At 37.6% G+C, this 15,798-nt stretch overlaps 1 protein-coding gene across 1 annotated transcript; it reads left to right on the top strand.

Annotated features, from left to right (window-relative positions):
- Nucleotides 1-14,059: 14,059 nt before the first annotated feature.
- Nucleotides 14,060-14,755, top strand: NAA11 (N-alpha-acetyltransferase 11, NatA catalytic subunit). Its single transcript, XM_066233079.1, has one exon. It carries the CDS (start codon nt 14,063-14,065, stop codon nt 14,753-14,755), a length of 693 nt encoding a protein of 230 aa, XP_066089176.1. The 5' UTR covers nt 14,060-14,062.
- Nucleotides 14,756-15,798: the final 1,043 nt, after the last annotated feature.

Below are 15,798 nucleotides of genomic sequence, written 5' to 3' on the forward strand. Positions count from 1 at the left end.
TCTTTGTATCTGATTGGAGAACCCCCTTTAGTAATTCCTGGAGTGGGGGTTTCTGATGATAAATTCCCTCATCTTTTCTGTATCTGTGAATGTTTTTATTTCTCCTTCGTATTTGAAGGATAGCTTTGATGGGTATAGTATTCGTGGCTGAAAGTTCCTCTCTTTCAGGACTTTAAATATTGGGGTCCACTCTCTTCTAGCTTGTAGAGTTTCTGCTGAGAAATCTGATGATAATCTAATGGGCCTTCCTTTATATGTTGTATTCTTCTTTTCCCTGGCTGCCTTGAGAATTTTTTCTTTGCTGTTGGTTTGTGTCAATTTCATTATGATATGCCTTGGAGTAGGTTTGTTGGGGTTAAGAAAACTCGGAGTTCTGTTTGCTTCTTTTACTTGAGGCTTTAGTTCTTTCCACAGGCTTGGGAAGTTCTCATGTATTATTTGTTTGAGTATGTTCTCCATTCCATTTTCTCTCTCTTCTCCCTCTGATATACCTATTATTCTTATGTTATTCTTTTTGATGGAGTCAGATAATTCTTGTAGGGCTATCTCATTTTTTTTAATTTTTGAGTCTCTTTCTTCTTCTCTCTGTTGTGCCTCAAGTTGCTTGTCTTCTATTTCACTAATCCTCTCTTCTATCTGACCTGTTCTATTAGCTAAGCTTGTTATTTCGTTTTTCAGCTCGTGAATTGAGTTTTTCATCTCTGTTTGATTTGTTTTTATAGTTTCAATTTCCTTGGACATATATTCTTTGTGTTCATTGAGTTGTTTTCTGAGCTCCCTAAATTGCCTTTCTGTGTTTTCTTGTATATCTCGGAGGATTTTTAGGATTTCTATCTTGAATTCTCTGTCATTTAGCTCCAAGGTTTCCAATATATTAAATTTTTTCTCCATAGATTTTCCCTCATCTAGCTGTGTTACCTCTCTTTCCTTTGTATCCATGATATTCGATTTTCTCTTCCTTAATGGCATCTGAGGGTGGTTTTGTTGATAGTATTAATGAGATTTAATAAAGAATAAAAAGTTAAAAAAAATAAAAATAAAAAAATAAAAAATCGAAAGAGTTGTTTTTTTAAAAAAAATTAATAATGAAATAAAGAAAAATAAAATAAAAATTTAAAAAAAGGAAATTATTCCCCCCCTCCTTTTTTCCTCTCCTCTCCTCTCCCCTCTTTTTTGAGAAAATCTTGTGGTGGACTGTGAATTATAACAAACAATGCCTGTGATGGAGGGCCTGAATTGGGGAAAAGTAATAAAGGGGCAAAAAAAAAAAAAGGAAAGAAAAAAGAAAAAAAAAAGAGCGTATGGACCCACAAAAAGCAAATAAGGAAAAAATTTGGGTCAAGAATGAAATGATTTGCTTTTAGGTGTTGGTTGTCTAAGAGTTATGATGAGAGGAATAAGAGGAAAACGGAAAAATGGGGGGACAAGTTAAAAAATTACTATTGTATTTAGTGGAACAAGAACTAGATAATATGGAGAGCCAGGGATGAGAGCACTGCTAGTGAGTTAAAAAGGTGAAGTAAAAAACCCCCAAAATGCCACAAACATAGGTTTGAGTCCCAGATAAGATAATTTGTTTGTTATTGAGGTTTGAATGAGAGGAGATGTAAAGGAGAAAGGAAGAAACTAATATAGAGGGAGAAAAGAAAGAGAGAGAGAGAAAAAAAGAGGTAACCACTAAAAGAAGAAAAAAGAAAGGAGAGAGAGAGAGAGAGTTAAGGGTTTTGGAGTGCAACCCTCATAGAGAGAAAGGAAGAGAAGAGAAAAGATAATGGGAGATGTAACACTTATGGGTAGTGTTGTTCAAGGAGAGGAGAGAGTAAGACTGGTAGAGAGTTAATCGGCCAAATTGGAGGAGGAAAAAAAGTATCAAGAATGAAGATAAGAGAAACAAACGAACAAATATAATAAAATGGGATAGGTTATAAAGTCTGCAGATTATTCTTGATTTTGAGAGGTTATCTTCTTGCTTTTTCTTTTCTCTCCCTCTTCCTGGTCGGTGACTCTGTACCCCGGGTTCTGCCCCTTTGGCCCGCTCAGGTAGAGGTTTGCAGTTGATAAGTCTCTATGGCAATGTCATGTATTGTGCTTTAGTCTCGTTGGCAGTCGAAGCTCAATAGCATTTATAGGCTCCGACAGTGAGAGAGTCCGTGTTCCTGGAGCCTTTCTCCTAGTCTTTCCTTCCTTAATTAGTAGCCTGATAATCCAGCTATGGGGTTGCTGCTGCCTCTGCCTGGATAGTAAGAGGCTCAAAGAGCTGGCAACTCCCCACTCTATTTCCACTCAGCACAGGGCTCTGGGTAAGGCTCAGTCAGTCAGAGCTGCTAGCATAATCAGGCGGGCTTTCTGCCCACTCAAAGACCTCTGGCTCTGCCACTCTGTCCGGTAACACAAGCTGGCGCCCACTTCCGGGGTGCTTGGAGGAAACTCTCACTCACTGTCTGCGACCAGGATATCCGGCCAGCAATCTCACACTCTGAGTGAAACCCCCAACCGCAGGGAAAAGTTGTAGCGTTGGAATTGAGTCTCACTCCGTCCCCGTGCGCGGCTTTTGCAAGGCGCTGGGGCGGCTCGAGATTCCGCTTTGGCCCACACAAAGGCCCCTGACTCTGCCCCTCTGTGCGATAACACGGGCGTGCACTGCCGAGGCACTCGGAGGAATTGCTCACTCCTTATCTGCACGCGCAAACCAGGATATGAGGCCGGCCGCGGTTCCCTCTGAGTGAAACACCCTCCAGCACGGAAAATCTCCACCGTTGGAATTGAGTCTCGCTCCGTCCCGTGCGTGGCTTTCCCAGGAAGAAATTCTCACCCACCAACTGCGCACCGACCAGGAGACCGGGTAAAATGGCCGCTCCGCTTGTCTTTCTTTGTTTGGGTTTGGCGTGAGTGTTAGCTTGTATTGCCCGGGTTGCCACAGGATCAGATTTTCCTCGGCTTGGATCTCCGTGCCACAGCCTGGTTCGGCCGTTTGTGCTGCGGCGGCCTGGATCTATTCACCCCCTTTGCCCGCCTCAGTTTCTATATTCACAGTTACCAGAGAAAGCCGCCCTGTTTAGGTTAGTGAGGAAGGAGGAGCATTTCTTACTCCCTATTTCCTTCGGGGTTTGGTTATATATTTAGCCAATTTTTCACTCAATCATACCTTTGGGTGTATTGCGAATCATCTGGAAGCTCCAAGTATAGGTTTTTCTGTTTCTGGTTGAAGATCTTGTTGAGTTTTGGGGGAGATTTATCGGTATCACTTCCTACCCCGCCATTACTCTGATGTCATCCAAGTTTTGATATCTAATAGGTCATGTCCTCACATATTTTCCTGTATCTTTAGTACTGTCTTGGTTATTCTGAGCCATTAGTGTTATCATATACACTTAAAAAGCATTTTGTCATGTTCCCCAAAGTCCCTACTGAGGTTTTTGTAAGAATTCTTTGAAATTTTACATTAATTTGTAAAGATGAGGACAAGAACATCCACCCAAAAGGTATAGTAAACAAGATAATCAATGGCTAAGCATTAAAAGCTTTACCTTCAAAATCAGTAAGTATATTAATATTATGCTTATTGCTACTTCTACTTAACATTGTATAAAGAATCTAGCCAACTTAATAAGACATGAAGAGAGTACAAAATATATGGGTAAAAAAGGGGGGGAAATTGTCATTATTAATTGACAGATATGTCTACATACAAAACCCCCAAAACCTTTAAATTACTAAAAGTAGTAAGATGATTCAGTAAGTTTATTAAATATTATATTAAAGTAAAAAAATTTTCATCAGCAATGATTTAGTAAGTATAATTCAAAAATAAAAATAAATTTAAAATTAAGTTATTAGAAATAAGTCTAACAAACAATGGATAAGACAAAATAAAAATTATAAAACTCAACTGAAATAAATTCCAGTTGTTACTAAGGATGTGTCCAAGAAAAATTATCTTAACGATGACTGTGTATTGTAAAAACATTTTGAAACAGTTAATGAAACTTAAGAGTTGAAAAATATAAAAAGAACACTTATAATTATAGGAAAATAAACAAAAGACATTCGAGAATTTTCAGTTATAGTGTGTCTGTGTCTTCATATATGTTATAAACTCTCTTTTATAATGGAAGACAGACACACTTCACCAATAAGAGTATATAATCTTGTAATAAAAGTAAGTCCCCAAATTCTAGAAAGTTAAACTCTATCTTCCTAGATTAGAAATTGAGTAATAAGTTCATCAAATGGAAATAAAATTATATATGGCTCTAGAAAGTTAAACTCTATCTTCCTAGATTAGAAATTGAGTAATAAGTTCATCAAATGGAAATAAAATTATATATGGCTCTAGAAAGTTAAACTCTATCTTCCTAGATTAGAAATTGAGTAATAAGTTCATCAAATGGAAAGAAAATTATATATGGCTCTTCAAGTGCCTTTAAATACAGCAACAGCAGTTACAGCCATGGTCCTAGTCATCGCTTCACCCTAATTAGTGATGGCAGTTGAGGCAAATTAGCAAAGTGAACCAGGAGACTCGTGACCCAGGTGTCATCTTTCTTCTTCTGTGTTGTATGCTTTACATGTTCAATCTGTGATGTGCTGGGGAAGTGAAGCCAAGAGGAGACCCAAGTGCTAATAACAGTGAGCGAGAAAGACACAGAGGCAGAAAATTGGAGGAGAGAAAATTTGTTTAATATGCTTCACTTTTTTTTATTATTAATTAGAAGGTGAATCATAAACTAGTGTTTAACTAGCAGCATGACTGTGGATGAATGAATTACCTCATTGAAACACACAAACTGCATTCATAATATTGAGCTGTTTTGCTTACATATACTGAATAGTGAATCAGGGGAATTGCCTTAGCAAGAGTTCTTGGAAACTCTATCAAACCTGAACTCATGAATCTTCCTGATGAAATATTGAAAGCCAACAGTTCTCTGTTTTTACACTAATTTTTTTAAACCCAGTTTTACTTCTTCAAAGTTAGTTCTGAATTTGGTGACTACTCTCACTAAAGCAAATTATCTAACCAAATTTATGACAGCAACAACACTTTGCCATTAAGACTTTGTATGGATATAACCATGTCTTTTGCATTTTCATCACTTACAACAATGTTAAATCAAATTTCACAAAGCTTAATTCTCATAATCAGCTAACAAGGATCGCTGTGTATCCCTGAATTACTGGACACTTTGAACACGCTCTACTTTGCAAATTAATTCTAGCCTGCAATGAAAGAAATAGGAGTAAACAGGGTGGTACTGTATGTATGTATGTTACTCTTCTGGCTTGAAAAATATATTTACTACAAAGAATTATCACTAACACTAAGAAAAAGAGAATCTGCCTATTTTTCCCTTTTAGTGTAAAAGTTATAAGTCATTTGCTATCAGGTTAGAGGAAATAACTCTGATTTAGTGAATTCCCATCTAATATTAAATTATTATATCACCACATCATCTCTCTCCTCTTTGATTCCATCAGCTGTCTCTAACAACAGTAAAATTCATCTGTGCTAGATTAATAGTTACAGAATTTCAGAACTAGAAAAGATTCATATTATGTGGTTCAACACAACTAAAACTATATTCAGCATACTTGTAAAATAAAAAAATTTTTGAAAGAAACACTAGAAAGATAAAACTAAGATTGCCCCATGGGCAGTCAGTAAGAAAGTTTATTAGCTCCCAGACTTTGAGAAAGAACTAATTTTTTTTTTTTTTCAGAGACAGAGAGTCAGAGAGAGGGATAGATAGGGACAGACAGGAACAGAGAGAGATGAGAAGCATCAATTGTCAGTTTTTCGTTGCAACACCTTAGTTGTTCATTGATTGCTTTCTCATATGTGCCTTGACCGTGGGCCTCCAGCAGACCAAGTAACCCCTTGCTCAAGCCAGAGACCTTAGGTCCAAGCTAGTGAGCTTTGCTCAAACCAGATGAGCCTGCACTCAAGCTGGCAACCTTGGGATCTTGAACCTGGGTCCTCCACATCCCAGTTTGATGCTCTATCCACTGCACCACTGCCTGGTCAGGCAAGAAAGAACTAATTTTTTAAGCAGCTAAATTCTTGCACACACATGAAAAAAATAATTAAAAGTGTATAATTCAAAGTGACAAGACCATGTAGCACAGAGATCACAAAGGAACAACATATATAAATTTAGTTGGTCAGTCATACACCAAGAAACTGAGAGCAATTTATGTAGGAGTTTAGCATGCTAGATTCTCTCTAAATTTCTATAACTAATTTCTCAAGTAGTTTTATTTTTCTCACTTAGTCATTCTGCTTACCACTTTACAAGACAGATGAGAGCATTTGGTTGCATACAAGGCCCCAAAGAGATCATGGAATAAAATATGGTATTAAAGAAGGCTGGTTCTATAGCTAATAATAGAACAAATCATAAGATTTAAATGAGAAAATATAAGATAAATTAGTTTTCTTAATGTATCTTTTCAAAAGCTAGAGACTATTGTCCCTTTACTTCTTTTGGTCATTACAGTACCACTTTGCTTAATCTAATTATTTTGAACCTATTCATAATGTCTGCTATTCTGCACCTGCTGCATTTCCTTTATTTTGTCCCAAATTTTTGTTTTCATCAAGTACATCTATCAGTCAGCTTTTTGGGGACTTCAAGGTAACTTCTTCTATAAAAAAATCATACATTTGATAATAATACTAATCCCTTGTGTGAAGCTGTCATATAATTATACATTTCATTCTTAAAACTAAGTAGCAGTGTTGGTATATAGATTTTTTTTCATCCTCTATAAGAAAAAAAGGAAAGCCCAGAAAAGTTAAATGGTTTACCTAATATCACAGCTAAATAAATGATTGAATCAAAAATATAAGTTGTTTCTTCTCACAATGCCCAGCGTGATTTCTTAAAGCTACCTGTTTTCTTCAGATTTATCAGCTATTCTCTGGTCATCACTCCCTCTCTATTGTCACTTTTTACTCCCACATTTATTTCCATGCTGTACTGTTTATGGCCATGCATACAAATTGCTGCTGAGACAATACTACCAGTGACTTCTGATGACCTCCATAGTCCTTATAGTGTTTGACTTCCTAATGGAATTTAAAAACAACTGGGATACTTACATGGAAATTACATGGAGCTGATAGACAGGCTTCCGGTGCCTCCGCCAGTAGAACTTCTGTAAATTTAAAGAGGTCTTCCCTTCTTATATTTGAAAACAGTAAATCCATGACTATCTGTGAATATTTTACATTATTATTCTGCATTAGTGGCTGGAGTATTAAGATTCTTTATGTCAGACTGGGAAAATATAAAATTAAAATTTATGTTAAAAACAGTTAATTACTATAGTTCTTATCAAATAAGGACCAACCCGGAAACCACTCTCTGTTAATTTAAATGAGGAGTTTAATACATCAATAATGAGTGATGAAAAAGCTGAAAAGCCAACAGGGAATGGTGAAGCAACCAAAAGATTAGTAATCGCAAGAAGCCCCTACTACTTAGAGGGCTTCAGGAACAAAGGGAAAAGTCTTATTACTGGAGACTAGAAGCAGTAGTTTTCTGGTGGGAAAACTAGAACTCAAAAGAAGCTGTCCAATGGGGAGCTAACATCACAGAGGAAACCAGCCACTTCAGGGAGATGCCATGCAAGGAGGGATAAGCTAGTAGAAGAGAAATACCCTGACTTCTCCCCATCCTTCCTCTCTCACAGTGTTGCAGGAAATAACACTCAGACAACTTAATTAATAGAGGAAGGAGAATTTACTAGTAACCAGCAGAACATGTGGAGTTAGTAGCACCAAAGTACAAGCTCCCCAAAGTTAGAATTCTTATACTTCTTTTACAGGGTCCATACAAAGGACCCATGATTCCTTTGTTTGAGGTCCTACTTGCACCTCATCACTCAAGGTGGGGTGGGGGAGCTTCTGTGGGGCAGCAAGGGGGAAGGAGTTTCTGGACCCCTGGTCCTATCTATTTACAGATCCTGTTTTTTCTTGTGAGTATTCTAAAAGTCTCCAGGAGATCAGTTAGAGATCTATAGAATGGGGATAATCTTCAACTGGCTGAGTCAGTCATTCCTGCAGACTCTTTCTCCTGGATTCTTCTGGTTTCTCCTCTCTCAACAGCACCTCTCCCATGGACATAATCTACCTGGAGCCTAGTTGGCAAGAAAATCTGGAAACATAGTTTATGAGTAAAGGGTCAGAAATGAACATTATTTACAACAATGGTCAACCACTTCCCAAGTCTTAAAAAAAGTTAGAGGTATGATTTGGTTGCTAAATTATTTTCAATTTACTTTTTTTATATATGATGAAAATGATCTACAGATCTCTGAATAGCCTGGACATTGTAGCATTAGGTAAATAATGAAGTTGCTTAGTGAACATAATGCTAAGTATAAAAAGTGATGCAGCTTAAGTAGCATTGTCTTTTCTAATTACTTTAAGCAACAATAATGACTATTATTACACAAAAATATATACTATAATCATACAATTTACTTGGACTGCATAAAGGATTTAGTTATCCATCCTGTCATAATATATTTATACCTATAATTACATACTTATTATATAAGCATTCACTCAAGACTCACTACGCAGCATGGTATTTATTAGTATCTAGAAAAACAACTATTTTCATAAGTCAGGGTCATATCTTCAAGAAACAAAGAGGCTAAGAATTAATAATAAAGTAAATGATATACATATAATAGGTATGCTTGAGAAGAGTATGCAAATAAGAAAGTAATTCATTTTTCCAGAGATTATGGAGTCAAAGAAGACTGCACAGAAGAGAGGATATTTGAGCCAAATCTGAAGAATCAAAAAGCAAATGCAATGTCTCTCTGAAGTTTTCCGAGGCTTTTCTCCTACAGGCATGAAGATCATTGCAATGATTGCTTTCATTCCACCTTCTGGATCAATTATAATGCTGAGTCATCTGCTTACTTCAAGAAAATGCTTGAAAATAACCCCTTACTTTTCCATCCACTTGGCAATATAAGAAACATCACAGAGATATTCACAATTTTAAAAGTCTTCAAGCATTACCTTCTTTTTGTGTCATTCCCAAACCTGTCCCCTTGCTAAGTTGCTTCCTATGTACTACTAAATATTTTATAGCAATGAATCTTTGTATTTTGTATTTTTTCTCCATACAGCCCCAGAGCCATACAGGTCTGCAATGTACATTGACCCAAATTCCTTGAGGTTACAATGAAAGACTTTGTTCTTTCACCTTTAGAAAGGGATTTAACTAACAATTTGTATACTGGAAACTGTGCCTTAAACCAAGACTTGATAGCCTTCTGTTAGCCATACCCTCACTGGAAGATAAAATACCAAAATCATACTGCCTGTATAGTCCTATTACAAAGACTATAAGAAAAACATATGGTGATGCCTGTCTCAGATTCATCACTTGGAATATTATTTACTTATACCATCAGATGTGAGGTCATCCTCTAGGATAAAAACTAGGCTCAGAGTCCCAAGACCTACCCAAGTTTCACAAATGTCTACCCTCTTGGGTATAGTTAACTACTGTTTACATACCATATAGGTTATAATTCTATTGTTTGGAATTCAGTAAAAAAGTTAATTAAATAAAAGTTGCAGTCCAGAGATTTTTCTAGCATTTCTTTATTTGCTGACAAGTAATTCTTTATCTGTATCCTTGTCATCAGTCCTTCTGTTCCTGAAGCACAATGGCTTAGATACTATCGTGGTTGCTTGCAGATCTCCTGGGCCTAGGGCACAAAGGATAGATTGCTCCAGAAGGGAGTTATATAGACCTGTTCATGCATACCACTTCCTGGAACAAAACTTTTTACTAGCATTAATTGTTAAGCCTATTAATTACAACTAAAAGCTACTATTACTAAAGCTAAAATTGTAATTCTTGAGTTCCCCCTCACTTCTATAGAACCTCAGCATTAAGTCTTCTTGGTAATCATAAGTATGTATATTTTTATGGGATGAACAGTCACAAAGATTAAAAAATGGCCCATTGCTTAATCTGAGTCAATGCTTCTCTGACTCAGCTGTCATTTTGATTGATCTACCTTTAAGCACCTCTCTGACTATAACTATTTCCAACAGTTCTAGCACTCCTAAAGACACAATCGCACTCTAATGTTAACCTAACAAAATATGCAGTTTTATACTTCTCCTCAAACAGAGAAGGTTGGGCTTATACTAAACCCAGACTCTTTGCTCCTCTTTCAATGCAAGGGTAGTGTCATAACTGTCGTACTGCCATTGACTACTTTCAAATCCAATGTTAACTAAGAACTATTTGTTTTTCAAAATGAATGATCTCATGTTTTATATCGATATGACCTGTTTTACCCACACACAAAAAAAGGGTCTGAAATATGTGTTAACAAGAGAAAATAGAAAATTCTTCTTTGCTATCTGTTCTTACTTACCCACATGACTGAATTTATTATCTTTGGTATTGTTTATGATTATGGACAATGAAGGAAACAATGAGAATTTATCACCTTAGTAGAGATAAAAATGTTTATTTGTTCATTCACTGATGACCTGTTACATCATATAATTCCTGCACAATACAGCTGTTATCAATTGTGTTGCTCTCCAACTGACTTAGACGTGCAAATGTTTTGGCTTATACTGAAGCCAAAGAAACTGCCATTTCCCCTTTCTGGGCCCAACTAGTTGCCTATGAAAACATTTTTTATTGTTGTCTTACTCTAAGATTAGGCTTCAGATTTAGGATTAAACAGAATCAAACAAATAAAACTTACTAATTAATAGAGTGTCTTTTTCCCCCAAATTTGTATGGGCCCAAGGATCTTCTTACTTTCATTGCATGTAATGAAAAAGATAAACAAAAGAGATAGCAAAATCAAAAGATAACTAATTAATATTGAGTATAAATTCTTTAAAGATGGTCCATTTTTGTTATACCTTCCACATTTTTTAAGCCTATGTTTTAGGAAGCCAGTAAAGACAAAATGTTCTTTTGTCTTAGAAAAACACAATGTGCTCATTTTGGTAGTTTATGCTTCTTTTAAAGAACTTATTAGAGAAGAATCAAATGACTCTTCTACATTAGGCTTTTAGAGTGATGCCATCTTAAAGCACATGTCCCTGTTCATAGAATGAGGTATAACATAAAATAGAAATGTCTGAATGGAAATAATACTGGGAAATAACCTTTCTAATGTATGGAGTTTATCAAAACATCAGAAGCTAAAGTCTTATGTCACATCTGAAAAACTAATTAATAAGAACATATCTAATTGTTAAATTACAACAAAAAGTAGTAGTCAAGCTATGTTTCACAAAAAACATGCTTCTAAACTACTTTAGCCAGTAAAGGTGTGCATATATTCCCTGGAAAGAATGCTACGTATAAATAATTCTAGGGCTTATCATCAGCTTATATTCAAGAGGTGCTAATAAAATATGATTTCTCTGCACTAATAAAGATATAATCTCTTTCCCTTGTGTGATCCAAGCAGCTACTACCTACTTTTGCCCCTTTGCTGGAGTCATCTGCCTCTGCCTTTACATAATAACAAAAAAGAAAAGATTCCTATCCTTTACTTTTCCCACTTCTCCCACCAGATCCTTAATAGTTAACAGTTGCTTCTAGCTTACTGAGATGCTACTCAAAACAGTCCTGAGGGCTCAATTCTGTGTCTCCTCCCAAAGTATGAAAACCACACAATGACCAACCTAATACCTCTTGACTTTAATACTATCATATTTTGAGAATAAAGAGAAAAATGAAATTAAAAAATACTCAAATCTTGTTTTATCAAGATGGCATAGTAATGTTTAAATGTATCTAGAAATGTAGCTATGATTTATGACAAAGGCAACAAACAATGTGATACAATGGAAAAAAATAATTTTGTTCAATAAATGGTGCTAGATGAATAAAACATCATCTATCTGTTTAGACAAAAAAAAAAAAATAGCTGAGCCTCTACCTAAAACAGGGGTCAGGAACCTTTCTGGCTGAGAGAGCCATGAATGCCACATAATTTAAAATGTAATTCCGTGAGAGCCATACAATAACCCGTGTACGTTACGCATTATCCAATAAAAATTTGGTGTTGTCCCGGAGGACAGCTGTGATTGGCTCCAGCCACCCACAACCATGAACATGAGTGGTAGGAAATGAATAGATTGTAATACATGAGAATGTAATAATAACGTTATTATTATTTTTTTATTAAAGATTTGTCTGCGAGCCAGATGCAGCCATCAAAACAGCCACATCTGGCTCACAAGCAATAGGTTCCCAACCCCTGACCTAAAACATACACAAAAAATAAATTCCAGTGGTGTACATATATTGTATAAAAATAAAAATGAAACAATGTTTTCAGAAGAAAACATAAAATGCCCCTGTGACCTTGAAGTAAGCAAAGATTTCTTTGAAAAGACACAAAATACACTAACCATGACATTAAAAACTAGACAAATTGGACTAAATTGAAATTCCTATTTGTTGTCAAAAATCACCATTAAGAGAATGAAAATTCAAACAATGGGGAAGGATACTATTCACTATAAATATATCTATCTTCCACAAAAGATTCATATCCAGTGTGTGTGTATCTTAAACATTAATGAGAAAAAGACACTCAGTAGAAAAATGAACAAAAAAACATGAATAACTACTTTAAAATAAAGAACAGAATGGCTAATAAGCATTCAAAAAAGGTGTTTAATTTCATTAGTTATTAGGGAAATGCAAAATAAAACCACAATGTAATACCATCACCCACATAAAAGAATGGCTAAAATAAAAAATATGAGAAAATGCCAAATGTTGGTCAGAACATGAAGCAACCACATTGAGAAATTGCTTGGCAGTATTTATAAAGTTGAATATCATATCTTCTGACCTAGTAATTCTCATGCTCGTTAAATATGAATGTGTTAACAAAAGACACGTTTCAGAACATTTAGGTACACTATTCATTGCTATTCTCAAACTAGAAATAATACTACGGTCATCAACAGTAGAATGGATGAATAAAATGTGATATATTTAGGCAATAAAATACCAAACAAGTCTGAAGAACTCACAACTACACACAAAGTAGCTAAAACAAATAATGACTAGAAAAAAACCAACATACAAAGAATGTATAGGCACTGGCGGGTGGGCTCAGTGGTAGAGCGTCGGACAGGTGTATGAAAGTCCAGGGTTTGATTCCCAGCCAGCGCACACAGGAGAAGTGCTCATCTGCTTCTCCACCCCTCCCCCTCTCCTTCCTCTCTGTCTCTCTCTTCCTCTCCCGTAGCCAAGGCTCCATTGGAGCAAAGCTGCCCAGGTGCTGAGGATGGCTCCATGGCCTCTGCCTCAGGCGCTAGAATGGCTCTGGCTGCAACAGAGTGACGCCCCAGATGGGCAGAGCATCGCCCCTGGTGGGCATGACGGGTGGATCCTTGCCGGGCGCATGCAGGAGTCTGTCTCTCTGCCTTCCCACTTCTCACTTTTCTCACAGAAAAGTACAAAAAAAAAAAAAAAAAGAAGTGTATAGACTATGATTCCACTTACAGTAAGACTGATAGAAGTTTAGGTCTTAGTTACTCTTGAGACATGGGGGTAGGCGGGAATGGGAGGCCATATGAGCGAGGGCTTCTAGGGTGTGCAATATTCACGTTCTCGATCTAAATTCCGGTTACATAGGCTCATTTAGTTTCATATAAACTTATCCAGCTGCATCCAAATTAAAAAATTAAAAGTGAAACAAAAGCATGACAGCAACAGATCAACTCATATTTATAACCAAAGAGATCACAATGACCTATCTACCCCGCAGGCTTTGCGCGCAGGCGCAAAATGATGTGAAAGCCTCATTAGCTCTGACTAGGTGGCATACTTCCGGAAGTCGCATCTTACGGCCTCCCCTGCGGCCTGGCCATTCCTCCTTCCCGCCTTCCGCCTTCGCGCCCTTCCGCCGCGCAGCCCAGAGGCGCGGGGCCCGGACTGAAGCCGCAAAGGCCGTCAGCATCCTGAGCACCGGCAGTGGCCTCTCTCTGCATCACTGCTCTCCAGTGTCAGCGCCGGGAGCCGCCATTATGAACATTCGCAATGCTGGCCCAGAGGACTTGTTGAACATGCAACACTGCAACCTCCTCTGCCTGCCCGAGAACTACCAAATGAAATACTATTTCTACCATGGCCTCTCCTGGCCTCAGCTCTCTTACATCGCTGAGGACGAGGACGGGAAGATTGTGGGTTACATCCTCGCCAAAATGGAGGAGGATCCAGAAGATGTCCCGCATGGGCACATCACCTCCCTGGCAGTGAAGCGCTCACACCGGCGCCTCGGCCTGGCCCAGAAGCTCATGGACCAGGCCTCCCGGGCCATGATCGAGAATTTCAGTGCCAGGTACGTGTCCCTGCACGTCAGGAAGAGTAACCGGGCCGCCCTGCATCTCTATTCTGTCACCCTCAACTTCCAGATCAGTGAGGTGGAGCGCAGATACTATGCGGATGGAGAAGATGCTTACGCCATGAAGCGGGACCTCTCACAGATGGCCAGAGAGCTGAGACGGCCGTCAGAGCTGAAGAAGAGCGGCTATATGCTGCTGGGCTCCAGGGAGAACCGGGAGACCCAGGGCAACACATTTCCTCGTCCCGAAGAAGCCGGCCCGCGGAAGAAGAACCTGGCCGCTGACACTGATGGCAGTGACTGCAAGGAATGCAGCAAGCCCACGGAGACCACCCGTGTCCAGCACAGCCCAGAAGACTCAGATTCTGCCTACTAGCCCCCGCTTAAGGTACTGTCTCTTCTTGACCCAACTCTTCCCTACCCTAAATCCCCGCGCCATTCCGTAGGCCTGCCCCACTGCCTACTATCCCGTCGCTCCTCGCTCTGCTAGGTTTCACAGGGAAAACCGTCCGGGGGTCTGGGGAGCGGTGCAGGTCGGGGTATGCTGGGGGAAGCTCATTACTCACTATCGGAAGTTGATAGGACTCCAACTCATATGCTGAAAGTAGATTAAATATAGTAAAAGAAATAAGCATTTATCCTGCCTTTTTGGTATGAATTATATTTGAGGGTACCAGATAAACAGGTGAAAGAAAGTTCTTTATTGAATTACAACTAATAAATGAAGAAATCACCAAGAACTTTCTATATCTAATTTTTATAACATATGGAACTATAAGTGAATGAAAATAAAGCAGGGTTAATATGCTACATAGCTTGAATTTCAGCATTAAACTGTATAAAAATATAGTCCATTTATTCTTAAATGCTTTAATGTAAAAATCAGCTTGTCCTGATAACTGCTGTATACCAAGTTCTAAACCTCATGTCTGGCAAAATTTTTATGACTGAGAAAATTAACCTGATAGGATTTATTTTAATCATATGCAGTGTATGTTACTGGCATATACCATTATTGAATTAGAACTAATAAATGAAGAATTAAAAATTACCCTTTTGCAACTTTTGGTGAAATATATCTAGCCAACTGTCATCAATGGCTAATACTATTAGGTGAAATTTGGAGCACTTTTTAATAATGGATCAAACTGACAACACTTCAAGTCACTGGTCAAGTGTGACATCACTAAAAGGCAGAAAAATATTACATGCCTCCTAGTGCAATAGAAAGTGCACCGTAACACCGATGAAATATTCTTGCCAAAAGAAAATTGTATATATATATAATTTTATATATCGGTATAGTCCGTTCTGAATCCAAACAAGGTTCTAGATCTATATTTTTACAAAAAAAAAGCAGGGGCCATGCTAAACTATACCATGACACTGTCAGCCAAATCCAGAATGAGAGAATTTCTA

This window comes from Saccopteryx bilineata, chromosome 5 (assembly GCF_036850765.1).
Source record: "Saccopteryx bilineata isolate mSacBil1 chromosome 5, mSacBil1_pri_phased_curated, whole genome shotgun sequence".
Classification (NCBI taxonomy): domain Eukaryota; kingdom Metazoa; phylum Chordata; class Mammalia; order Chiroptera; family Emballonuridae; genus Saccopteryx; species Saccopteryx bilineata.